Below are 26254 nucleotides of genomic sequence, written 5' to 3' on the forward strand. Positions count from 1 at the left end.
ATCTCAGGTCAGCCTCAGTTTCCCTGCCAGGCTATTGAGGGGCACCCTGTGTAATCACAGAGCAACGTCCTGTGGCATCATGGTGACAGCAGGGAGTGCAATGACGATGACACGATCGCGCTCACCCAGGCACTGATGATGCCAAGTCCCTGGATTCAGTTTATCAGACTCTCACCTGCCCTGCCCAGCACAGTATCTCAGACCCTCACACGCACTGAGGTGATCCTCACTCACTGCAGCCTCGGACTCCCAGGCTCAAGCGATCCTCCCACTTCAGCCTCCCAAGTAGCCAGGACTGCAGGTATGCGCCACCGCCCCAGCTCATGATTTGTTTTTCAGAGATCAGATGAGATTGGTGCATTCAGGGTGGTACGGCCATAGAAGATTTATTTATTTATTATATATATATTTTGAGATGGAGTCTCACTCTTGTTGCCCAGGCTGGAGTGCAGTGGCGCGATCTCGGCTCACTGCAACCTCCGCCTCCTGGGTTCAAGCGATTCTCCTGCCTCAGCCTCCTGAGTAGCTGGGATTACAGGTACACACCCCTACGCCTGGCTGATTTTTTTGTATTTTTAGTAGAGACGGGGTTTCAGTGTGTTACCCAAGATGGTCTCGATCTCCTGACCTCGTGATCCACTCGCCTCAGTCTCCCAAAGTGCTGGGATTACAGGCGCGAGCCACCGAGCCCAGACTGATTTATTTTTGTTTTATTTTTATTTTTTAAAGATGGGGTTTCACCATGTTGGTCAGGCTAGTCTTGAACTCCCGACCTCAGGTGATCCGCCCGCCTTGGCCTCCAAAGTGCTTGGATTACAGGCGTGAGCCACCACGCCCGGCCCTTATTTTTATTTTTAGTAGAGATGAGGTTTTGCTACGTTGTCCAGGCTAGTCTTGAACTCCTGGGCTCCAGTGATCCTCCCTCCTCAGCCTCTCAAAGTGTTGGGATTACAGGCATGAGCCACTGTGCCCGGCCCCAGGTTCCATTCTTTATGTAAGTGTTCTGAATCCTCCTAACACTGCGAAGAAGTGGGTCCTGAGATTTGACCAGTTTTGTAGATGGGGAAACTGCACGGTGTGGTGAAAGGACCTGCCTGAAGCCACGCCATCTCCTTGCAAGGAAGATTCTGGACCAGTCTCCTTCGTGGGATTTTCCCAACAAGCTGGGCAGGGGTGGGTGGGGGACCAAACGTTGTCTCCTTTGAAACGGTCACAACAGCGTGAGCTGGGGGTCCCCCACGTGCCAGGCCAGGAAGAAGGGTTGAGGGGCAGCTGCGTGCACAGGCAGCAGGACACTTCCCTCCCCCACTGCAGGTGACAGGCTAAGAGACCGTCATTCCGGGACGCAGCAAGTGAGCCACACTGTCTGGGCACGGTGGCACAGGCCTGCCATCCCAGCACTTTGGGAGGCCAAGGTGGGCGGATCACTTGAGGTCAGGAGTTCGAGACCAGCCTGACCAACATGGCAAAACCCTGTCTCTACTAAAACTACAAAAATTAGCCAGGTGTGGTGGTGGGCGTCTGTAATCCCAGCTACTCGGGAGGCTGAGGCAGGAGACTCGGTTGAACCTGGGAGGCGGAGTCTGCAGTGAGCTGAGATCAAGCCACTACACTCCAGCCTGGGTGACAGAGCGAGACTCTGTCTCAAAAAAAAAAAAAAGAGATGAGCCACACTGCTGGGTGGGACACGGGTGACAAGGGTGACCTTGGCCACTGCACACATTGCAAGACCACTGTGCCTTCGCCCGGCACTCCCCACACTGTGTCTGTCCCCTCACTATGTGTCTCTAGACACTGGTGCCAGCACACAGGAGTGCAAGAATCATTCCTCCATGGCCGGGCAAAGGGACTCACGCCTGTCATCCCAGCACTGTGGGAGGCCGAGGTGGGTGGATCACCTGAGGTCAGGAGTTCAAGACCAGCCTGGCCAACACGGTAAAACCCCGTCTCTACTAAAAATACAAAAATTAGCCAGGTGTGGTGGTGGGCGTCTGTAGTCCCAGCTACTCGGGAGGCTGAGGCGGCAGAATCGCTTGAGCCCAGGAAGCGGAGGTTGCAGTGAGCCAAGATCGTGCCATTGTACTCCAGCCTGGGCAACAAGAGTGAGGCTCTGTCTCAAAAAAAAATAAATAAGTAAAAAAAGCAAAACCCTGTCTCTTCCAAAAAATATAAAAATTAGCTGGGTGTGGGAGGCTGAGACACAAGAATCACTTGAACCCGGGAGGCAGAGGATGCAGGGAGCCAAGATTACGCCACTGTAGTCCAGCCTGGGTGACAGAGTGAGACCCTGTCTCCAAAAACAAAAAAAGAATCATTCCTTCAATGGCCAGGTGACCTCATGAATCTCACAACTTGTCCCACCCCTCCCCACCCTCACCTGGCACGCCGATCAGGCTGTGGTTTCCCGTGAACAGGTGCTTCACAGCTTATAAGGCCTGACCTCCCTCAAGCCCAGCACTTCCCACTTTATAAGGCCTTGCCTCATGTAGCCTGGTACTTCAGTTTATCAGGCCTGAACTTCTGCAAGCCCAGCACTTCCTAGTCTATAAGGTCTGGCCTCCTGTGGGCCCAGCATTTGACAAGTTTATGAGGCTGACCTTGGCCCTGATCTTTCCCTAACCTCACAAATACTTAGGTAGGCCTTCTGCTCTGAGTTTCAAACCTCTGCCCAGCACCTGAACGTCCGCTGGCTGCCACGTGGGGCTGGAAGCTTATACTAGGGTGTACCCAAGGACCCCAGATCCTGTCTTCATCCAGGGGACCTAGGAAAACTCAGGCACCCCTTCCACCATCCCCCTGAGGGTGCTAAAGTTCCCCGCCCCGGACGGGGGACATGGGGAGACGCGGGTGGCCTGGCAGGCAGAACCCAGAGGGGGTGTGGGCCTCCGAGGGCCTCTGCAAACGACCTTCTGAAACGCACCAATGAAGATGCAATTTGGGGGTGTGACTCAGCCACCCGACGCATGGGCCAAATTCAGCCGCGTCTGCCATGTTCCTCCTCGCCTGGCAGCTGCGTCCTAAGGTGCCCTGGGCAGGGAGGGGGTAGGGGGGAGAGAAATGGCAAGTGGCTTCCAAGAGGGTGGAGGGCTTTCCTGGCACCCACCACGTGATCTGGCGGACGGGGCTCTTCCTGTGTTTTAAGCCCAAGATCGGAATGATCACATGTAATCCCTGTCACCACCAGCGAGCAAGGTGGCATTCCTGTTCCCATTTTACAGATGGGAGACAGAGCTCAGAGGTTCAGCACCTTTTGGCCAAGGTCACCCAGCCAGGAAAGGCAGGGACTAAATTAGTGACTTCTAGGCGTGGCAGGTGGCAGGGTCTGCTTCCTGGGAGGGGAACCAGCCTGGTCCTGCCCTTGAGAAGCCACAAGCTTGGGAGCAGAGAACCGATGTGTACCTGGCCCTTCCCCATTCCTGGGTACATATCCCCTCTCCCACTGCAATCTGGGTCTGACATTGGCATCCCTGGGACCCTCAGGGATTCCCAGAGACCCAGGAGCCCCTGCCAACTCTCAGCCAAGGTTTGGATGTCCGTGAAAGGGTATGTTTTTCTGAGTGACAGCCCTGGGTTTGCCAAGTGAGGAATACCACCCTATTAGTCAGGAATGCACCGTAGTTCCAGCTACTCAGGAGGCCAAGGCAGGAGATGGATTGAGCCCAGGAGCTCGAGACCAGCCTGGACAACATAGCCACATCCTGCCTCTAACAAACAGCAAACATCCGACTGGGTGTCTGAGGGTTGGAAGGTCTTTGATACTGCCTTACTTTTACTACCCTGTCTGGTCACGATACCTCCCTTCCCTGAAGCCTGGGGTGAGGGGATGAGCAGAGAACCCCCTTCCATACCCTCCCTGGAGACACAGGCTTCTGGGGGAATCTGGTGTCAGTGGAGCGGGGGACCAAAGAGAGCTCTTGAGGAGAGGATGAGGGTGGCAGGGAGCAGGGCTGATGGCTCCTCTTAGATTCCCCACCCAACAGGATATGAGAAGAGACAGAAACCAGCCAGGATCCCAGAGCCGTCCAGCGAACATTTTTACAAATGACAGGTTGGTTGACGCAGCCACTGAAGAGGGGCCCTCAGGCACCCCCTGCCAGAGAGCAAGCTACTGTCCACTCCTTGGCCACCTGCTTTATAAAAGCTTCCCGTGGTGCGCCCGCACCGCGAGGGTTGGTGTTCAGAACAGAGTGAGATCTTGCGTGGCAAATGCTTTGTAGGCTGCAAGAGCTCGGTGCTGCTGATTTCTGCTCTTCACAACTGAACCAGGAGAAGGTGCTCCCGGCCCCTCAATCCCCAAGGCACACTGCCCCTGCCCCGCAAATGCACACCCAGGGGCTTCCGGGTACCACAGCCAGATCAGCACACAGCAGAAACTTCTGGGACATGCGGGCCTGTTGTGGGTCCCCAGCGGGCACAGCCAGAGGCCAGGTGTCTCTGCTGAGGTTGGGGAAGGTCTCCAAGGATCCCCCTTCCCACCTCCCCTCCCCTCCCCTCCCCCAGTACTCCTAGGGCCCTGGCTTTGCAGGGCAGACAGGCACTGCCTGCCCTCCCGTCCCATGGGCGGCCCAGAGCCAGTGCAGCAAGGTGCTGGCTGCCCGCCCGATCCCCCCATCACCACCCGCCAGGAGCCTGCCAGCAGCCAGCAGGGTGCAATTAGCCTGCCCTCCCGGAGGCTGCCTCCCTCGGGGCCTTCCATTCTGATGCATCTTCATCAGCCTCTCCGCTCAGACCCCAGCCTCGGGAACTCCCATCTGCTGGCCAGCCCTCCCGAACAGCAGGGGCAGTGCCCCGAGCTGGGTCCGGGACTTCTGTCCGGGGAGAGCTGGAAGACCCGGCTCCCTGACCTCTCCCTGAGTGCCCCAACCCCTGGATCCAGGAGCCAGTGGTGGGTCACCTCTCTCCCATCCCCAAGTCACTGCGGTCGTCCATCCCTGACAGCTCCCGACCTCCAACCCTATCTATGGAGTTTGGAGACTCACTGTTCTGCCCTCCCCCAAAGTGAACCCAGCACCCTCCCCCCCCCCCAGGTTGGGGGTGCGTGGATCTTCACTCACTCGGGCAGTGTACATGCATTCATTCCCCCCACCCTTCCCGTGTCCCCTAGGCTCCGGACCGCACGGAGACCCTCCCTCTTGGCCCCTGCCCCAAACCGTGTCTCCCTCCTTCCTTGGACGCCCCGAGCTGTAGACCCTGGATCCTCTGCACCCCCACCCATCCCACCCGGTACCTGCGGGGCTCGGCCCGGGCGGGCGGACGAGGCTGGAGGGGAGAGGGTCCCGCGCAGCCGCGGACCCCCGGGCGGGGGCCGGAGCCGGGGCCGCGGACGGGGCGGGCAGCAGCGAGCGGGAGCGGGGCCCGGGGGCGTCGGGGCCGGGGGCGGCGGCAGCAGGCGCATCCCCCGCCGCCCAGTCCACGGGCCCGGCGGGGGGCGAGCGCCCGCCCGGGCCGGGAGAGAACGGGGCGGTGCGACGCGGGAGCCGCCGCCGATTGGCCGAGCCCGGGTTGGCACCGCCTTCGACGACCCCGCAAGCCCCGCCCATATTTAAAGATCCCACATTCCCCGGCGCCCCCTGCAACCCCCCAGCAGGCGGCTGGTCCTCGAACTCGCGCTCTTGCCCGGTGCGACGGAGGGGACCTTGGTGACGCGCCAACCCCTGCCCCCAACAGCCCTCCGGACCTCCTAACTACCCCCTCCCCAAAATTAGGTCCCAAACTTCAGCCGCCCGTCAACCTTTGCACGCCTGGGGACTGTCCTCCCCGTAAGCATCAGCTGAAAGACAACTCTGCAAAGCGACTCAACGCCTGCCCCTCAAACGACCTCCTCCGGGGTCTAGCTCTGCGTAGGGGAGCCTTGCGGGGGTTAGGGTGTTTGCAAGTGGAGGGGTGCCTGGGAGCCAGGTGTAGGGGCTTCCAGGGGTGGAATGGGTACCTGCCGGGGCACGCGGTTAGAGGCCACCTTCTCTGGGGAGGAGAGACACCCAGTCCTCACCTCCCACACCCATGCCCAGAATGGCAGGAAGCCGGAGCCCGGGGGAGTTGGGATCACCAGGGCTGGGGGTCCCCAAAACGGTGCTCCTTCTTCCAGCACCCAGGGTGAACTTGGCCGACTCATTCATTCAAAGTTAATGGTGGCTCCTGGGAACCTTGGGGACCAGTGGGTAGGGTGCTCTTCCTTCCTCCTCTTCCAGACAGTCTCACTGCCTCTGCCTCTGCCTCACCCTGTTCCCAACAGGCTTGGGGTGACTGTGTTCAGCTCTGTCCACCCCCTCCAGGCCTGGGGGCTTCCTGGAGGCAGCAGATCCCACCTGTCTCTCTCCCTCACCCTCCATCTGTTTTCTTCCTAGCCCAGAGCTTTGGCCCAGGTCAGGAACATCTTGAGTGTTTATTCCTGAGGGAGGCTGGTCTTCTGTGTTTCCTCTGCGGAGCTCGGAAAACAGTTGGATCGAATGAAGGAAGGAAGGAAGGAGTGCATGAATGAGGGATCCCTGCATGGGCTGGGGGTGGCGGCGAGTCACAATGGGGCCAAGTGATGGCTCAGAGTTGCAGACGGGACCTTTGTTCCCTCCCCTGGAGAGCCAGTTCATCATCCCAGACTGTGCTGTGCACAGCCCGGCTATGGTGACAATGCCCAGGGCTGTCACAATCAGGAAATAGAGGCTTGGGTGGTCCGGGTCATATCCACAGAAGTACCAGGTGGGGACAGATGGGACCAGTAATGGGGGGCTGTTACGAGCGACCTGACCAGGGGCAAGCAGCTTTGAGAGTCACTTCAGAGCAAGGAAGAAAGGGGCTGTGGGAGACCCCGAAGGGGCAGGTTTGCAGCCATGCCTGAGAAGCAGCCACCTCTCCTGCATCTCTCTGCTGACTCACCAGCACCCTGACCTCTAGCCAAGCCTCCTCAGTCTCCCCTCACCACAGTTCCCACCTCCAGGCCTTTGCACTTGGTATTCCCCTGCCTGGACTCCCAGGAGCCCAGCACTGGAGCCAGCCACAGCTCCCTCGGGATGGGCACATCCCTGTGCCACATCGAAGGCTTCCGGCCTCTGACAGCTCAATCCAGTTGCTATACGGGTCCCTGGGCCAAGAGAAGCATACCATGCCCACGGGCTGACCCTGGTCTGCCTGCACAGAAGGCACCAGCAGACGCTTTTTTTTTTTTTTTTTTTTTTTTTGAAAGAGGGCTTTTTTTTTTCCCCAGGGGGGGGGGGCGGGGGCTGTTTCTGTCCTCGTTGCACCCTCCACCTCCTGGGTTCAAGTAATTCTCATGCCTCAGCCTTCCGATGTAGCTGGGATTACAGGCGTGCAGCACCAGGCCCGGCTAATTTTTGTAATTTTAGTAGAGATGGGGTTTCACCATGTTGGCCAGGCTGGTCTCGATCTCCTAGCCGCAAGCAATCCACCTGCCTCGGCCTCCCAAAGTGCTGGGGTTACAGGTGTGAGCCACCGGGCCTAGACAAACGGCTTCTGAATTCAAGTCTAACACGTAACTGTCCAGAAAATCACAAAAGCATCAGCCACAGCACTCCACCACCTCCGACCCCCCTGCATCCCTGCCCAGGTCCGGAAGCCCCTGTACCCATCTTCTCCCTCTGAAAAGACCACTACGTTTTCCTTGGCATCCACTTACCCTGAGGGATCAGGGACTGCCCCCATCAAGAAGTGGAACTTGGACAGTCAACCTGGTGATCAACAGCCTTGCCTCCCACCTGAGTCAGTCCTGCCACCTGCTGGAATCCCACCCCTCAGAGACAAGGTCAGCAGCATGAATGGGAGTCAAGGTTGGATGGAGGTGGGGCTTCTGGTGGGGGCTGTCTGGGTCTCCGTTCCAGGCAGAGCCTCTCAGCAGCCCATGGTTGGCTGGAAGAGACCCAAGAAGCCTGCAAATGAGCTTGTCAGCCAGCCAAGACGCCCCCGGGACTCATGCCCCGAGAAACTGCCTTGCGCACAGGCTGTGTCCTCTGCAGACAGCAGGCGTGGTGGAGGCGGCTGGACAGCAAGCCCCTCCACAGGGGATTTGAGGGCTGCGGGTGAGAGTCTGGGTGCAGGAGAACTGGGAGACATTCGCAGGAGCCGAGGGACACAAAGGTAGCAGCCTAGCAGGGAGTGGCCTGGCCACAGGAGCATCTCCCTGTACCTCCATCCCCAGCGCCCCTCAACGTGTGCATCCACTGAAATTCTGGACCCAGACCTGGCTGCCTGGATGGAGGCTGGAACTTGGGCCCCAGTGAGTGTCAGGATGGCAAGGGTGAGTAAGATATTCACTCATTCACCCATTTATTTATTCACCAGTTCATTCATTCATTCATTCATTCACTCATTCATTCACGTATCCACGTGGCCCCTTCTCTGAGCCTGGTGCTGGGGAAGGCAGTACCCTGGAGAGATACAAACCCTGCCCCTCTTGAAGCTGGCTTTCTAGAGGAGGGGGACAGCCCTCTCCAAAATGGGAAATAAAACTGAGGACTTTAGATACACAAAAGTACTGTCCAGCCTAGGCAACAAAGCGAGACCCTGTCTCTACAAAAATTTTTAAAAATTAGCCAGACATGTGCATGTGCCTATAGTCCCAGCTACGTGGGGGTCCTGAGGCGGGAGGATGGCTTGAGCCCAGGAGATCGAGGCTACAGTGAGCTGTGATCATGCCTCTGCACGCCAGCCTGGACAACAGAGCCACATCCTACCTCAAAAAAAAAAAGTATCAGGACAAGATCCAATAAAGTTGAAAGAAAGAAGAATGAGGATGGGGAGACTTGAGTTAGGGTGGTTGGGTAGGCCTCTTAGAAAAGAAACCATTTGGGCTGGGTGTGGTGGCTCACGCCTATAACCCCAGCATTTTGGGGGGCCAAAGAGGGCAGATCATCTGAGATCACGAGTTTGAGACCAGCCTGGCCAACATGGTGAAACCCTGTCTCTACTAAAAGTACAAAAAATTGCTGGGCATTGTGGCTCATACCTGTAATTCCAGCAGTTTGGGAGGCTGAGGCGGGTGGATCACCTGAGGTCGGGAGTTCGAGAGCAGCCTGATCAACATGGTGAAACCCAATCTCTACTAAAAATACAAAATTAGCCAGGCATGGTGGCATATGCCTGTAATCCCTGCTACATGGGAGGCTGAGGCAGGAGAATCGCTTGAACCCGGGAGGCGGAGGTTGCAGTGAGCCAAGATCGTGCCATTGCACTCCAGCCTGGGCAACAAGAGCGAAACTCCATCTCAAAAAAATAAAATACAAAAAATTAGCGCCTGTAATCCCAGCTACTTGGGAGGCTGAGGCAGGAGAATCACTGGAACCCGGGAGATGGAGGTGGCCGTGAACCGAGATTACGCCACTGCACTCCAGCCTGGGTGACAGAGCGAGACTGTCTCAAAAAGGAAGAAGAGAGAACATTCCAAAGAGATCTGCAGTGTTGGTTCCCTCGAGCCTCTGGGAACGGCAGGGACAGGAAGGGGAGTAGGAAGGCCAGGGTGGGAGCTGGGGCAGGTGTCATAGAGGGCTTGTTCCTGGGCTCTGGGGATTCAGGGACCTGGGATTCCTTCCATCACTATCTGCTCAGCACCTCCTGTATGCAGGACTTACTCTAAGGCAGGGACACTGCAGTGATAAAGACACACAAAGTTGGCCGGGCATGGTGGCTCACGACTGTAATCCCAGCACTTTGGGAGGCAAAGGCGGGGGATCACAAGGGCAGGAGTTCGAGAGCAGCCTGACCAACATGATGAAATCCCATCTCTACCAAAAATACAAAAATTAGCCGGGCAGGGTGGTGTGTGCCTGTAATCCCAGCTACTCAGGAGGCTGAGGGAGGAGAATCTCTTGAACCTGGGAGATGGAGGTTGCAGTGAGCGGAGATCGGGCCACTGCACTCCAGCCTGGGCGACAGAGTAAGATTCTGTCTCAAAAAAAAAAAGACACACAAAGTCTCCCAAACTCCCAGTTTCAGGCCAGAAGGTGAGACTGGCTTTGAGATGATAAATACACAAGGGCCCTGCAGACCGACCACAGGGGAAAAAGCGGGCGGGATGGGAGGGGAGGGACTGAGCTGATCCTCCCTGTCCTCCCCATGTGCTGCCTGCTGTGCTCTCAGCCCTGGAGGATGAGGTGGGAGCCTGGGGGTGACAGGCAGGCAGGGTAGCAGCTCCATCGTAAGCAAGGAGTCCCCAGAAAGCATCCAAGGCTGTCAGGGAGCCCCAGTCATGCCCACCAGGGGCCCCACCCTGGGACTACCCCGTCCTGTCCATTCAGACATGAGCGCCTCCTCCCCCCTCACGGTCAAGCTGGAAGCCTCCAGTCTGCTTCCGTTACCACCCCCACATCCAGTGGGTCCACCCACCCCATAAACTTGCTCCAGGGCACCTCTCTCTCCCCACTGTGGCAGCCCCCTGGGGGAGCAAAGGTTTCACTCCAAAGCCCAACGTCTTGCTACGCGGGTGGACTGGTTTGAATGGTGTCCTCCCAAAATTTGAGTCCTCCCCAGAACCTCGGCATGTGACCTTTTTTGAAAATAGGGGTTTTCTGGCTGGGCGTGGTGGCTCACGCCTGTAATCCCAGCACTATGGGAGGCCAAGGCTGGTGGATCACCTGAGGTCAGGAGTTCCAGAGCAGCCTAGCCAATATGGTGAAAGCCTGTTTCTACTTAAAATATAAAAATTAGCCAAGCATGGTGACACTCGCCTGTAATCCCAGCTTTTGGAGGGGCTGAGGCAGAATTGCTTGAACCTGGGAGGCAGAGGTTGCAGTGAGCCGAGATCGTGCCATTGCACTGTAGCCTGGGCAACGAGAGTGAAATTCTGTCTCAAAAAAAAACCAAAAAACACTGGGTTTTGTTTTGTTTGTGAAGCTGGGTCTCCCTCTCTCACCCAGGCTGGAGTGCAGTGGCACGATCGTGCTCACTGTGGTCTCTGTGTCTCAGGCTCAAGCGATCCTCCTGTTTTATCTTTTTATTTTTAAATGTAGAGACAAGGTCTCATTGTGTTGTCCACGCTGCTCTCGAATTCCTGGGCTCAAGTGAGACTCCCACCTCGGCCTCCCAAAGTGCTGGGATTACAGGCGTGAGCCACTGTGCCAGGCCTGGAAATAAGGGTTTTGCAGATGTAGTCAAAGGAAGAGGGGGCCGGGCACGGTGGCTCACGCCTGCAATCCCAGCACTTCGGGAGGCCGAGGTGGGCGGATCACCTGAGGTCAGGAGTTCGACACCAGCCTGGCCATCATGGTGAAACCCCATCTCTACTAAAAATACAACAAAATTAGCCAGGCGTGGTGGCACACGCCTGTAGTCCCAGCTACGTGGCAGGCTGAGGCAGGAGAATGGCTTGAACCTGGGAAGTGGAGGTTGCAGTGAGCTGAGATTGCACCACTGCACTCCAGCCTGGGCCACAGAGCAAGACTCCATCTCAAATAATAATAATAATAATAAATAAATCAAATAAAGAAGGGATCACAGTGGATTAGGGCTGGCTCTGATCTAATAACTGGTTTCTGAGTTTTTTTTTTTTTTTTTATGCAGAATCTCACTTTTTTTGCCCAGCTGGGGTGGCAGTGGTGTGATCTCGGCTCACTGCAACCTCCACCTCCCGGGTTCAAACGATTGCCAAGCCTCAGCCTCCCGAAGTGCTGGGATTACAGGCATGACCCACCATGCCTGGCCTTTTTTTTTTTTTTTTTTTTTAATAAGAAGGCCACATGAGAATATAGATGGACACACAGGGAGAAGGTCATGTGAAAACAGAGGCAGAGATGGGGGTGACACAGCCAAAGAGCCAGGAGCCACCAGAGGCTGGAGGAGGCAGGGAAGGGTCCTCCCTGAGAGGCTCCGGAGGGAAGGCCACACCCCCGACACCCTGACTTTGGACTTCTGGACTCTAGAACTGTGAGAGCACAACTTTCTGTGCCTGTTCGCTTGTTTTGAGACGACATCTCGCACTATCTCCCAGGCTGGAGGGCAGCGGTGAGATCTCGACTCACTACAACCTCCACCTCCAAGGCTCAAGCGATTCTCCTGCCTCAGTCTCCTCCTGAGTAGCTGGGATTATAGGCACCTGCCACCACGCCTGGCTAATTTTTCATGTTTTTAGTAGAGATGGGGTTTCACCATGATGGCCAGGCTGGTCTCGAACTCCTGACCTCAGGTGATCCACCCACCTCGGCCTCCCAAAGTGCTGGGATTACAGGTGTGGGCCACCGCGCCCCGCCAACTTTCTGTGGTTGTAAGCCGTCCAGCCCATGGTTATTTGTGGTGGCAGCCACAGGAATGAAGGCGGTGGTTGTGGACAAAAGACTGGTACCTCTGAGCCTCTGTTTCCTCTGCAGGGCAATGTCAGGGCCTCACTGGAGGCCAGTGGCATGAGGCTCAGGGGGTAATCTCCATCAGATGTCCTAGGCACACAGCAAGCACTCCATGGACCCTTCCAGCTGCCACTGGCCTGACCATGACCTGGACTATTTCAAAAGCACCTCTTGGCCTCTCTCACTCGGGTCTAAGCTCCCCCAGGGCCCCCCACCTATAGGGAATCTGTTTTTATTTTTAAGAGATAGGGTCCTGTGGCTCACACCTGTAATCCTAGCAATTTGGGAGGCCAAGGCGAGTGGACTGCCTGAGCGCAGGGCTTCAAGACCAGCCTGGACAACATGGTGAAACCCCCTCTATACGAAAAAAAAAAAAGTATATATATATGTATGTATGTATGTATGTATGGCTGGGCGCCGTGGCTCATGTCTGTAATCCCAGCACTTTGGGAGGCTGAGGCAGGTGGATCACTTGAGGTCAGGAGATCCAGACCAGCCTGACTGACATGGCGAAACCCTGTCTCTACTAAAAATAAAAAATAAAAAAAAGTAGCCAGATGGGCCGGGCACGGTGGCTCATGCCTATAATCCCAGCACTTTGGGAGGCCGAGGCGGGCGGATCACGAGGTCAAGAGATCGAGACCATCCTGGTCAACATGGTGAAACCCCGTCTCTGCTAAAAATACAAAAATTAGCTGGGCATGGTGGCGCGCGCCTATAGTCCCAGCTACTTGGGAGGCTGAGACAGGAGAATCGCTTGAACCTGGGAGGCAGAGATTGCAGTGAGCCGAGATCATGCCACTGCACTCCAGCCTGGCAGACAGAGTGAGACTCTGTCTCGAAAATAAATAAATACAATTTAAAAAATATAAATACATAAAAACTAGCCGGGTGGCGGGCACCTATAGTCCCAAGCTGCTCAGGAGGCTGAGGCGCAAGGATCACTTGAGCCCGGGAGGCAGAGGTTGCAATGAGCCAAGATTGCATCACTGCACTCTAGCCTGGGTGACAGAGCAAGACTCTTGTCTCAAAAAAAAAAAAAGAAGAGAGACAGGGTCTCCCTCTGTCTCCCAGCAGGCTGGAGTACAGTGGTGCAGTCATAGCTCACTAAAGCCTCCATCGCCTGTCCTCAAGCGATCCTCCCGCCTCAGCCTCCTGGGTAGCTGGGACTACAGGCGTGCACTGCATACCCAGCTCATTTTGTTTTACTTTTTTGTAGAGATGGTGTCTTGCTATGTTGCCCAGGCTGTTCTTGAGCTCCTGTCCTCAAGGGATCCTCCTGCCTTGGCCTCCCAAAGTGCTGGAATTACAAGGATCTTTCTTGATTACAAATCTGATCATGTCGCCCCAGATTCTGGGTGCTCAGTGACTCCCTGTAGTTCCCCTGCTATCTGAGCAGTTAGATCCCATGTGACTCCAGCCTTAGCTGCTGGCAAACTCCTACTTGACCTTCCAGACTCAGACCAAACAGCACCTCCTCCAGGATGCCTTCCCAGGTTTCCCCAGGCACAATCAGTGCTCCCTTCCTTTCCAGTGGTTCCTTGGCATGAGTTGGAAACCTGGCCACATTTCACCCTCCACCTCCAGACCGTCCCAGAATATGCCCACTTCTTTCCATCAGAGGCGCTACCCTAGTTCTATCCCGGCGTACACCACCAGGCATCTCCCCGGCCTCTACTCTGGGCTTCTGCCATCTCCACTCCTGCCCTGCTCTCCACGGCAGCCACAGAGCTTCTGAAAATCCTAAATGAGGCCATGCCTCTCCCCTGCTCACACATCTGCATGGCTCCCCATTGCTCTGAAGTCCACACCCTCACGGCAGCCCCAGAGTTCCTTGTAGCTTGGCCCCTGCCTGCTGACCTCCTTGCCTCCATCTTCCTCCTCTCTCTCACTCACTTCGTTCCAGCCACGCCAGCCTCCTCATCGTTCCTCAAACACGCCAGCCTCTTTCCAACCTCAGGACCTTTGCACATGCAGTTCCCTCTGCTGGGTATGCTGTTCCCACAGCTCTCAGCGGGCCAGTTCCTCCTCTTCCATCAGGTCTCAGCTCATGATCCCTGCCCTAGAGAGGCCCCTCTGATGCCTGCAAGAGGCTTCCCTGCACCTATGATCACCCATGCATCTTCATATTATATTTTTCTCCTAATACATAACCCTTTCCCTCTTTCCCTCCCTCCCTCCCTTTCTTCCTTCCTTTCTTTTCTCTCTCCCTCCCTCCTTTTCTCTCTTTTTTTGAGACGAGTCTTGATCTCTCGCCAGGCTGGATTGCAGTGGTGCGATCTCAGCTCGCTGCAACCTCCAACTCCTGAGTTCAAGGGATTCTCCTGCCCCAGCCTCACGAGTGGCTGGGATTACAGGCACCTGCCGCCACACCCAGCTAATTTTTGTATTTTTAGTAGAGATGGGGTGTCACCACATTGGCCAGGATGGTCTCAATCTGACCTCATGATCCTCCCGCCTTGGCCTCCCAAAGTGCTGGGATTATGGGCGTGAGCCACCGCGCCCGGCCCCCTTTCTCTCTTTCTTTCTGAGACACTCTCACTTTGTCACGCAGACTGCAGTGGTGGTGCCATGATAACTCACTGCATCCTCGACCTCTTGGGTTCTAGTGATCCCACCATCTCAGCCTCCAGAGTTTGCTGGGACCGTAGCCATGCCCCCCAACACCTGGTTGATTTAAAAAAAAAATTTTTTTTTAGAGATGGGGTCTTGCTACATTGCCCAGACTGGTCTCCAGCTCCTGAGCTCAACTGATCCTCCTGTCTCAGCCTCCCAAAATTCTGGGATCACAGGTGTCAGCCACTGTATCCAACACATAAAGCCTGCTCAATTGATGCCCCATGAAATTCCACAAGAGCTGACCTGGGCTGGTCTTGGTCCTTACTGCATCCCCAGCATCCAGCCCAGGGCCTGGCAGATAGTAGCTAGCTTGCTCAGTGTTTGTTGATTGACTAAATGACCATTACCTTTGTGTTCTCCACACCGCTTTGGGCAGCTCAGTGCTGACCCTGGATGCCAATATTCACCAGGGAGGCTGGGCGCAGTGGCTCACACCTGTCATCCCAGCACTTTGGGAAGCCAAGACGGGTGGACCACCTGGTGAAGCTCCGCCTCTACTAAAAATACAAAACTTAGCCGGTCGTGATGGTGCATGCCTGTAATCCCAGCTACTTGGGATGCTGAGGCACGAGAATGGCTTGAATCCAGGGGGTAGGGAGCAGAGGTTGCAGCGGGCTGAGATCATGCCACTACACTCCAGACTGGGCGACAGAGTTAGACTTCATCTCAACACAAACAAACAAAAATAAAAACTAAAAAAAAAAAAAACCACAAAAAATGTTCACTGAGGAAGGGTGCACAGGAACTGCCTTCCATGGAGCTACCCGACCCGGGGGGCTGTCTCCAGCGCAACCATGAGAGCCAGGAGATAGGGGCTGCGGGGGGTCGGGGGAGCAGTAGTGACGGGAGAGAGCTCTTCCAACCTGTCTCAACGCCCTGCGTCCAGGTCACCTGGCCCCTCTCAATAGATCTCTCACCTCCAGTGATCAAAGAAAGTGGACAGTAACTCCCAGGATGCTCTAGAAAGCATAGTCATTGCCATCACCATCATCATGATGATATATATAATATAATAATTAGTATATTCTTCTTCTTCTTATTTTTTTTGAGATGGAGTCTTACTCTGTTGCCCAGGCTGGAGTGCAGTGGCACAGTCTTGGCTCACTGCAACCTCTGCCCCCCGGATTCAAGCGATTCTCCTGCCTCAGCCTCCGGAGTAGCTGGGACTACAGGCACGCGCCACCATGCCTGGCTAATTTTTGTATTTTTAAACTAGAGACAGGGTTTCATCACATTGGACAGCCTGGTCTCGAACTCCTGACCTCGTGATCTGCCCACCATGGCCTCCCAAAGTGCTGGGATTACAAGTGTGAGTCACCTCGCCTGGCCTCTTTTTTTTTCTTTTAATTAAAGAGATGAGGGTCTCGCTCTGTCTCACAGGCTGGAGTGCAGTGGCCATTCACAAGCAGGATCATAGCTCACTGAAGCCTCAAATTTTGGACTCAAGTGATATTCCCACCTTAGCCTACTGAGTAGCTAGGACCACAGGTGCACACCCCTGTACCCAGGTTGTTATTATTTCAAAAGTTGGCATTTTTTCCTTAAGTCACCTTTTTTTTTTTTTTTTTTTTGAAACACTCTCGCTCTGTCCCTCAGGCTGGAGTGCAGTGACGCGATCTTGGCTTATGGCAACCTCTGCCTTCTGGGTTTCAGTGATCCTCCTGCCTCAGCTCCCCAAGTAGTTGGAATTACGAGTGCCTACCACCACGTCCAGGTAATTTTTGTATTTTTAGTAAAGATACAAAATGGCCAGGCTGGCCTCGAACTCCTGACCTCAAGTGATCTACCTGCCTCCCAAGTAGCTGAAATTACAGGTGCTCACCACCACATTCAGGTTATTTTTGTATTTTTAGTAAAGATATAAAATGCCCAGGCTGGCCTTGAACTCCTGACCTGGAGCGATCCAGCTGCCTCTGCCTCCCAAAGTGCTGGGATTACAGGCATAAACCACCCAGCCTGCCTGGTTACAAATTTTTTTATCCAATTCCTGGGCCACCCCATCCCCAAAGGTGACCCAAGTCTGGAACTCACTCACCCGAGGGTGCAGGGGGCTCCTTGCCGAGCCACTGCAAAGGGGCTGTCCCCTTCAGTCGTGCTGGTGACCACTTGGCTAGGAGAGAGGGTGGCTACTGCTGCCTTTCCTGTCCCCTTGAGACCTATAAGAATCAGACAGGGGGTGTGGGGTGGAGGTGGGGCCCCAAAAGAGTAGGGTGCAGACAGCTTCTGGACTACAGTGGTATTTTTTATTTTTTTGAGACAGAGTCTCACTTTGTCACCCAGGCTGGAGTGTAGCGGCATGATCTCAGCTCACTGCAACCTCCGCCTCATGGGTTCAAATGATTCTTCAGCCTCAGCCTCCTGAGTAGCTGTGATTACAGGTGCCCACCACTATGCCTAGCTAATTTTTGTATTTTTAGTAGATCTGGGGTTTTGCCATGTTGGCCAGGCTGGACTCGAACTCCTAGCCAGTCTAGAACTCTTTGAACACCTGCCTCAGCCTATTACATACAATGGTCTTTAGGGCAGATCTGCGCTCTGACTTGGTGTTGCTGAGCTGGGTCATCTCCTGTTTGCAGGAAGCTTAAGATCAGTGACTTTGTAGCTCCAATGGGGCCCTGGGCAAGTCCCTGCTGATACAATGGCCCGCCTCTTCCATGTCCCCTCCCTAAAGCCACTCCTCCTTTCATTGGGCTCTGGACACTAGACACTGAATGCTTTTCTTTGTTATTTTTTTTGAGACAGAGTCTCGCTCTGTCACCCAGGCTGGAGTGCAGTGGCACAATCTTGGCTCACTGCAACCTCTGCCCCTTCGAGCTCAAGCATCAGACTCCTGAGTAGCTGGGATTACAGCCATGCACCACCAAGCCCGGCTAATTTTTTGTATTTTTAGTGGAGATGGTGATCCTCCATGTTGGCCAGGCTGGTTTCAAACTCATGACCTCAGGTGATCCACCCACCTCGGCCGCCCAAAGTGCTGGGATTACAGGTGTGAGCCGCCACTGAATGCTTTATCTGTCTTTCCCAATGCTGTTCCTGCTTACCCCCCACATTGCCCCTAATTCCTTCATCATGGGGAGATCTAGGTGGGTGACATTCAGAGAGGTAACATTTTGTCACTCAGACTGGAGTGCAGTGGCATGAACATGGCTCACTGCAGCCTTGACTTCCGGGGCTCAAGAGATCTTCCTGCCTTCAGCCCCCAAGTAGCTGGGACTACAAGTGCACACCACTACACCTGGCTAATTTTTTTTGTTTTTGATAGAAACGAGGTTTCCCTGTGTTGCCCAGGCTGGTCTGGAACTCCTGAGCCCACCTCTGCCTTCCTAAGTGTTGGGATTACAGTTGTGAGCCACCTCACCTGGCAGACCAGCTGAACTCTTGCTCTCTAGCTCTGACGCTGTCCTGGGACCTGGAGCTCCCTTGGGGTACTTCTCCCATCTATCTAGTGCTGTCTGCAGAGGGCTTATAGAAGCACATGGCACCCAAGTCCGACCCTGGGGAAGGGAGCAGAAAGGGACACCCATGGTGGGCAGGGACAATGCCAGACTACAGAACAGCACTGACGGGTAAACACCCAGCTGCCCTTTCTCTTACCAGGACCTAGGGTCCGGATATCTGTCACCTTGGATGGCTCAGGGGCTGCCTGTTTCAACCAGGGGGGCCTTGGTGCTGACCCTGGCCTTGGGAAGGCAGGAGCTTGTCCAAGGTCACTGAGTGGCTTGCTGCGATGGAGTACAAATTCTCTCCTCCGTGGCTCCAGAAGCTTTGGCTCACCCATCTAGAAGCCCCCCTCCCTGCAGGGATTTCCTTTGATGAGGTCTTGGGCAGCCTGTGGAGGCTGTGGGGGGAGGGGTGAGATCTGGCAGCCCGGGAAGAGAGTGAGGCCGGGGCTTCTTGGCTCAGTCCTGTCTGGGTCTCCAGACGGAGGAGAAACTTGGAGAAAGTAAGGAATTCCCCCCAGTTCTGGGGCCCTGGCACCCCATGCTCAGGGTTAAACAGCGGGGCGGGGTGGGGGGCGCAGAGGATCCCAGAGCTGACCTCACCAGCTGGGTCCCGGCATTCGTGGATCTGACCGGAAACCAGCTCTGCCCCAGCCCAGCTGGGTGACCTTGGGCAAGTGGTAACCCTCTCTGGGCCTCAGCCCCTCCTCCTGTCCGGGAGAGGGGAGGGGGGAAGGGAGGAAGCTTAGGGAAAAGAACAGGAGCCCGGAGCACGGAGCCCAGAGCCCAGCGCACAGTAGGTTGACAGGTGGGAGGGTTTCCTCCCACTGCGCAGTGGGGCCAGCCCAGGGAATCCCCGCCACCTCGCAAGGAGAAAGGGAGAAACCCAGGGGACAGGAAGGGAGGAGGGGGCAACAGGAGCCAGCGCTCCTTCTCCCCCACCACTGAGGAGGGTGCAGGCCTGGAGGGTCCCCACGTCCCCACCTTCACCCCACGGAGGGAAGGGGACGTCTGCGCATCCCCAGGCCTGGAAGCGAGAGCCCCCCCATCACAGGGCATGGGGGTGGGGTCAGGAGCTGACTCCGAGATCTCTGTGGGAGGCGGGGGTTGAAGAAGGGATGCCTCCGCTCCTCCCGCAGCTCCCCTTTGAATTCCCGGAGTCGGGCAAGCTGTCACCGATCCGCCCGCCAAGGAGAAGGGGACCGCCGCCGGGACCCAACGCTCCCCGCCGCGCCCCCCACTGCCCACTCACCGGCCGGAGTCGGCCGCCGCAGCCGGAGTTCTGCGCCCTGCCCGAGCGCGAAGACAAGTGCACGGCCGGGCAAGGGCGTGTGAGCCGGGAGGGTGTGCGCGCGCCGCCGCAGAGCCGACCCCTCCCCGCCGACCTGGGCCCCGCCCCGCCGCCCGGGGAGGGGGCGCGGACCCTGCAGGCCGAGGGAGGCCGCCCGCCGCGGCCACAGCCCGGGCCCTCCCGGGCAAGACGTCTCCAGAGAGGAGAGCCGGGAGGGAATCCCCCTCCGGGTCTCTCGCCCAAGCCCACTCTCCCCGCTCCACCCAGGGGCGTGACGGCAAATCTTAGGAGACGCTCAAAGAGATGGGAGGACCCTCTGCGGCCTCTGGCCCAAGGTGCTCATCCTACAGAAGGGGAAACTGAGGCCCGGAGAGCGGAAGCCCTTGGCCAGGGCCCAATGTCCCAGCAGCAGGAACAGGGCTGCTCCCCTTACTCTGGGGGACCCCTCTGCCCGATCCAGGAAAGAAGAGAGTCAGAGAGAGAGGAAGGCAGACAATTAAAGCCTCCCCACCACGCGACTGCGAGGATCAGGGGACCCAGAGGCTTCGGGCAGTTGGCGACGTGGACCGGACTGGAAGGTCCCAGCTAGGAAAGGGGACCCTAGGTGGCCGGACACCAAACCACAGAAAACTTCTCTATCTCATTGTTGGGCTGGTGACACCCTCCCCCCAACCGGCCCGATTAGGGACCTCCTGAGCCTGACTGGCCCAGGCCTGGGTGGCAGAGTTGTGAAGGTCACTCCGCCACCTTAGAACAATGTGGCTCCCGGGGTCTGGCTCAATAGGGGATGGGAGGAAGAAGTCTAGGGGCAAGCCCCTCCCAGGACCGTGGCCCTGTCAAGCCCCTTTCTGAGCGGGTTTCCCTCCAGCGTATGGACGAGTGCCCACCTCCGGGGTCCCTCCAGCTCGTCGAGCGCGTGGGGCCTCCGGATAGGTCCTGCGTTCTCCTTCAGCTGCTCCCCTCCAACAGAAAGCGTGGCTCCAGCTCAAACCACCGCGTTCCTCCTCCAAGCCCCTGCCCCGCCCCATCTCTGAACCCCCACCCACCTTCAGCCTTGGTCTGGGGCGGATGAACAGGGAGGGAGGGTTCCTCTGGGAAGTAGGGAGGCTTCTACAAACCTCCATTCTCGTTTTTTTTTTTTTTCCCTTTCATTCCATTCATTCTAAAAATAGCCCTCCCCCTCCCCAGCCCCCCGGCGGGGATCCTCTCCAGCAAGGTAATGAGCTTCCCGGGCAGGGTCTGGAGGCCGGGATTCCGTGGCGCGGGCGGGGCTCGGGGACGTGGACACTGAGGGGAGGGGAAACTGGGAGCGCAGCCCCCCCCCCATTGTGTGTGAAACGCGCTCCGAGGGAGCCGCCGGTGTGACCGTGACCGTGTGGAGGGAAAAAGAACAAAGGGGAGGAGGCCTTCGGGTCTGCACTGGGGAGGCAGAGAGCCGGTGGGGGTCGCAGGAGCGGAGGACGAGGGGCGCCACCCAGCACCCTCCCGGGGGGACTTCCCGCCCCGTTGGGGAAGGCTGTGAGCCCTGCTTTAGTCAGACACAGTGAAGGAGAGTCAGGCTGCAGAGGTGACCAGGACGCCCATGATCGGGGGATTCCCTGCGCCCCGTGGACCCCACAATCGCCCCGTGGAGTCCGAAGATCCTCCCCAGTCCCGCAGCTCCCCCTATCCCCGCCACGGTCCTTCTCCCTGACGCAGCCACAGACTTCAGTCCTCACCCGTGTGACAGGTCACGTCCCTGTCCCGCATGGCCGCCCTCCCCCCACCTCCCTGCTCTTTTTGAACCAAAAGGAGGACCCAGACTGCTTACAGGCCGGCGCCGTCGGCCCCTGCAACGCCCACCCTTTGTCCCCGTCTCTCCGCGGTCTCCCTGGACCGCCCACCACACTCTGGACACGCCCAGCGTGTCCCCCGAATCGGTTCAGCCTCAGAGCCTTTCCATCTGCGGGTCCTTGAGCCGGGATCACCCTCCCCTGGCTCTCCTCAGCCCCCGCCCCCACCCGTCGTCTTTCAGGACTCTATCTAAGGTCGCCTCCTCCCTGGAGTCGCCCCTTCTCTGGGCACGTCGCCCTGGTTTACTGTTCTCACTGCCCTCAGGCCCTGGTGTGAACTAGCTGGTTCTTTCCTCTTCTCCTCTCCCGGCCCCTGGGAATGAGGGGCCAGATGCTACTTGGACCTGGCTGATGGGAGGAGAGGGCCGCTCCCGACCCGGCACCACCCCAGGAGCTACCCAGCTCCAAATAAAGGGACATTACTACCCTCTGCCCAGCTAGCCGCCCTAGAAATGCCTCCAAGACACCACACAGCACATCCACGGCCGGCTTCTGCAGGGGCGTCGCCTAGGACTGCGAAACTAAAAACACAGGCGCCCACGTGTCCCCCACCCGCGACCGCTTAGCCCATTTCCGGAATAACATGCCCCTGGGGAAAATAATCCGCAGGGACCAAGCTCCCGGCCTGTGGAGCAGAAGCCAGGCCTGAGGCGCAACTGTGCCACGGTTCCGATGGCCAGGAAGTAAAAGCAGCGAACATGACAAGTGGGGAAGGGGCTGGGGAGGCGCCGGGGGCAGCCCAGGGCCAGGGACCCCTGGGGGCTGACCTTTCCCACTTTGATGAGCTTTTCATAATGTTTTGTTATCTTACACTTTTTGAAACCAATGGGATGGATAAAAGAGAAATTGCTTTGTTGGAGGGGACAAAGGCCCAGAGAGGGGATAAGTCTCCATGTGACGAGGATGCAGCCGTCCGTGTCGAGAGATGCAACACTCCCTCCCCTGCACTTGCCTCCATAAAATCGCCCTCAAATGTGGGTGTTTTTTTTGTGTGTGTGAGCACCTACTACGTGCCTGTGTGCTTTTGTGCCCAGAGAGTGTGGGAGGCTGCCCGAAAGCAGAGGCCCTGGAGGTTCCTGGAGAAGGAGAAGGTGCGGGTGTCTGGGACCGGCGGGGCGAATGTGGCCTTGGCAGGGGCAGGCGGGTAGCAGAGGGTTTGGAGGTCGTGGGTGGGGGGGGTGCAGGAGCGCTTAGAAAATCCCCCAGGGTGCGCGCCGCGTCTCTGCGCAATCCCCTGACTAGCGCGGAGTCGACTTCAGGCTGGTGTTCAAGGCTGGGAGGACGGCAGATGGCTGGGGGAGGGGATGGCGGGGTGGGAGGGACACCCGACGTGCCGGGCTGTGGGGCGCCCGGCAAGCGGGAGACAAAGGCGTCTTCCGCGAGGGTCCACAAGGCTTTCGGAAAGGACAGGGACCGGCGGTGCCTAAGTTGGGGTTATGGGGGACGACAGCAACCAAGATTAGAGCTGCTGGGTAAAGTAGAGGACACGGAATGGGACATACTTAAAATAAAAACATTACTCGTTTATCTGCAACTCAAGTTTAAGGGGGCGCCCTGTATTTTCTGTTAATTTTCTTTTCCAAATCTGGAAACCTTAAGCTCGGACCCGAAGATCCTCCACCCTCGCAGGCCAATCTGCTGGGCCGGAGGCTGCAGGTGCCGGTGTTCCCAGCGCCTCCTCCCATCGCCCCCACCGCCCCAATGTACCCCTCTCCTTGTCCATATCCCTTCTCCACTCCCTAAGCTCCCCTTCCCATCCCCCTCAGCCTGGTCACCCCCTCCCTGGCACGCACCCCCACCTCGCCTCCCCCTGCACCCCTCCCTGTCTTCCCTACTCTCTGCGTTTTCCCCCGCCGCCCCTTCCTCCGCACCCACTCCTCCTCCCCTTCTCTCCCCCGCCTCGCCAGTGTCGTCCCTTCCCCCACGGTCTCTCCCTCCCCAGCACCCGCTCCCCCGCGCCCATCCTCTCCTCCCCCGCAGTCCCCCAGGCGCTCGAAGGGGAACCCCGGCTGCAGGCGCGGAGCCCCGCGCAGGCGCACAGTCACCCGGCTTCCCCGAGGCCGCCGCCGCCCGCGCACTGCAGCCCGCGCGCCCGGTTGCTAAGGCGACGGCGGGGGCCGGAGTGGGAACCTCGGGAAGACCCCGCTCTCGCTTCCTCCCCCGCCACCTCCTCGGCAAACCCCACTCCGGTTTAAGCCGGTTTCCCCGCCCCGCCCCCATGCGCACTGCGGCGGGTGAGGATTCCCCGACCCTCAGGGTTGGGGGGGCGGGGTCGGGTGCGGCCGACGCATGCGTGCTGGGCGCGGCTTCCCCTCTTCGGCAGGCGCGCTACGGGAAAGCCCAGGCGCGTGAGGCTAGCACCCCTGCGCAGGCGCAGTGAGCGCCCGGCGGCCCCGCGGCCCCGCCCGGTTGTCCTGGCAACACACGCGGGAAGGGCTAAGAGAGCAAGGAACTCCCCTCTCACGCCCCCTCCCGCGCACTGCGGCGGAGTCGGGGATTCCCTGCTGCCAGTGCGCACGCGCGGGCCCGGGATTCCGCGGGGGCGGGGGCCGGGGCCGAAGCGAGTCAGGGCCTTTCTGTAACAGAGAACAAATGTCATCACCTTGTCTTTGTGTCCAAGGACTGACGACCATCCTCTCAGCTCCTGCCCTGAGTTTCATCCTCACTCTCGTCCACTGGCAGTCCCTCTGCAGGCGCCCAGAAGAGCCTGCCGCACGAAGCTCTGATCCACTCCCTGCCCTGCTCACATACCCACCCGGGCTCCCCAGCGTCCTGGGATGAAGCCCCACTCATATGCCTGGAGTCCGAGGCCCTGTGTGCGCAGGCGTGGCTGGCTTTCCCGTCGGCTTCTTCCCTCGTGTTGACCACCACTGGTCCCCGACCTTCTCTCATGCGCAGCCACAAAGACCCTAAGATGGTCATGGGGCCAAGCCCTTCACGACGTCCCCTTCACGACGTCCCCTTCCCAGGTACCATCTTCCTGATTCTCCAGATAGCCTGGGATTGGGCGCTACTTTTAGTCCCATTTTACAGGAGACACCGAGGCTTAGACAATTCAGACCCTTGTCTAAGGAGTCAGAAGGGACAGAGACAGGATTGGAACCCAGGCCTCCATTTGTGGGGAGCTGTATGGTCTATTCCACCCATTTTCTGGCTGGGGCACTTTCAGCCCCGATCCTGGGCCCCCAAACTACCTTTGCTGCCTTTCTGGTAGCTTCGGGCGCTTCCCGGCTGTGTGACACAGGCAGGTGACTTAGTTTTTCTTTTCTGTCTTTCTTTTTTTGTTTGTTTTTTGAGACATTGTTTCACTCTCATTGCCCAGGCTGGAGTGCAATGGTGCGGGCTCGGCTCACTGCAACCTCCGCTTCCCGGGTTCCAGCGACTCTCCCGCCTCAGCCTCCGGAGTAGCTAATTTTTTGTAGTTTTGGTAGAGACGGGGTTTCACCATGTTTGTCCAGGCTGGTATCGAACTCCTGACCTCAAGTAATCCGCCCACCTCCACCTCCCAAAGTGCTGGGATTACAGGCGTGAGCCACCGCGCCCGCCTTAGTTTTCTTATATACAAAGAGGATCAGTATCTCACAGGGGCTGTCCCCAGGGCTCAATGAGGGGCGGCTGCCACCTGCTTGGCCAAGGCCTGGCACCCAGTTGTGCCAGGGCCTTTCTCCTCCTACCTGAGGGACTCTGCTCGCTGGTGCCCCCTGCAGGATGCCCTGCCTTCCTCTCCTTTCCCTAACCCTCACCGAAGGTCTCTCCCAGATATCCCACGTTTCCTGTGGTCACTGTCTCAGGGTTGGTTCTCCAAACTAAGTCAGGGCCCAACATATGTTGGTTAGTTTTTATGTCAACTTCAGCTGTACCCAGTTTATTTTTTAGAGACCGGGTCTCGCTCCATCACCCAGGCTGCAGTGCAGCGGCACTGTCATGGCTCACTGCAACCTCCAACTCAATTTCAAGGGATTCTCTCACCTCAGCCTCCCAAGAAGCTGGGACCACAGGTGCATGCCATCACACCCTGCTAATTTTTAAACTTTTTCTGTAGAGACAGGGTCTGGCCTTCTTGCCCAGGCTGGTCTCAAACTCCGGGATTCAAAAGATCCTTCCACTGTGGCCTCCCAAAGTCCAGGGATTCTAGGCATAAGCCACAGTGCCCCACTTGTACCCAGGTACCTTTTAGCTCCTGTTGAGGAAGTGGTGTGACTTCCAGGCCTTTGCATGTGCCATTTCTTTGACTTTTCTGCCCCTTGTCTGTGTGGAGGGCTGCTACGCATCTCGAAAGACCCGTCCTCCATGATACGTTCTACCTCCCACCTCTGGGCAGAGCCTGGCCCCTTCCAGCCTGCCCAGCCCTGACCCCACGGAGCTGAGGACCTCCGTGGGAACCTGCACACACCTGAGACTTGTAATAGGAGAGGACGGCGATCTGAGTGGTGGGAACAAGCCTGCTGCGTCGGAGGCTTGGGAGGCTGGAAGGACTGAGTGAGCGGGGGATGGGGAGTCAGGGGACAGCCCTGTGGGCATAGGGAGTGGGGTGTCACCTGGGCAGGAACCATAGCAGTGGCTTGGTAAGTGCCTCAGTTCCCCCCTCTGTTATGGATGACCTTGATTCCCCACAGGGCTATCCAAGGCACACAGCGGAGTGATCAGCACACAGCCTTGATGGCCATTTCTGGCACCAGTGGCTGCTCTGACCTCTACCTGAGCCCACTGGGTAAGTGCTGCAGATGATCTGATCTGACCACTGCAACTTCTTTTTTTTTTTCTTGGAGTTTCACTCTTTTTTTTTTTTTT

The 26254-nt window shown here is 57.3% G+C and overlaps 1 protein-coding gene across 8 annotated transcripts in view; it reads right to left on the reverse strand.

The window, feature by feature from the left end:
• KCNN1 (potassium calcium-activated channel subfamily N member 1) overlaps positions 1–20629 on the reverse strand; it is a 51173-nt gene extending 30544 nt beyond the window's left edge. For 6 of the 8 annotated variants that reach the window (XR_004265336.1, XR_004265337.1, XM_032267822.1 and 3 more), the window contains exon 1: positions 5228–5414. Coding sequence is in view for 4 of the 8 variants with exons in the window: in XM_032267822.1 (XP_032123713.1) it covers positions 5228–5395 (168 nt within the window). In the remaining 4 variants the exon portion in view is untranslated. Of the gene's footprint in view, positions 1–5227; positions 5415–16935; positions 17057–19592; positions 19739–20518 lie in introns of those variants that run through there. The other 2 variants (XM_032267824.1, XM_032267823.1) reach the window with 2 other exon arrangements.
• Positions 20630–26254: the final 5625 nt, after the last annotated feature.

Source organism: Sapajus apella, unplaced genomic scaffold (genome assembly GCF_009761245.1).
Source record: "Sapajus apella isolate SASKATOON/1434 unplaced genomic scaffold, GSC_monkey_1.0 scaffold173, whole genome shotgun sequence".
NCBI classification, from domain to species: domain Eukaryota; kingdom Metazoa; phylum Chordata; class Mammalia; order Primates; family Cebidae; genus Sapajus; species Sapajus apella.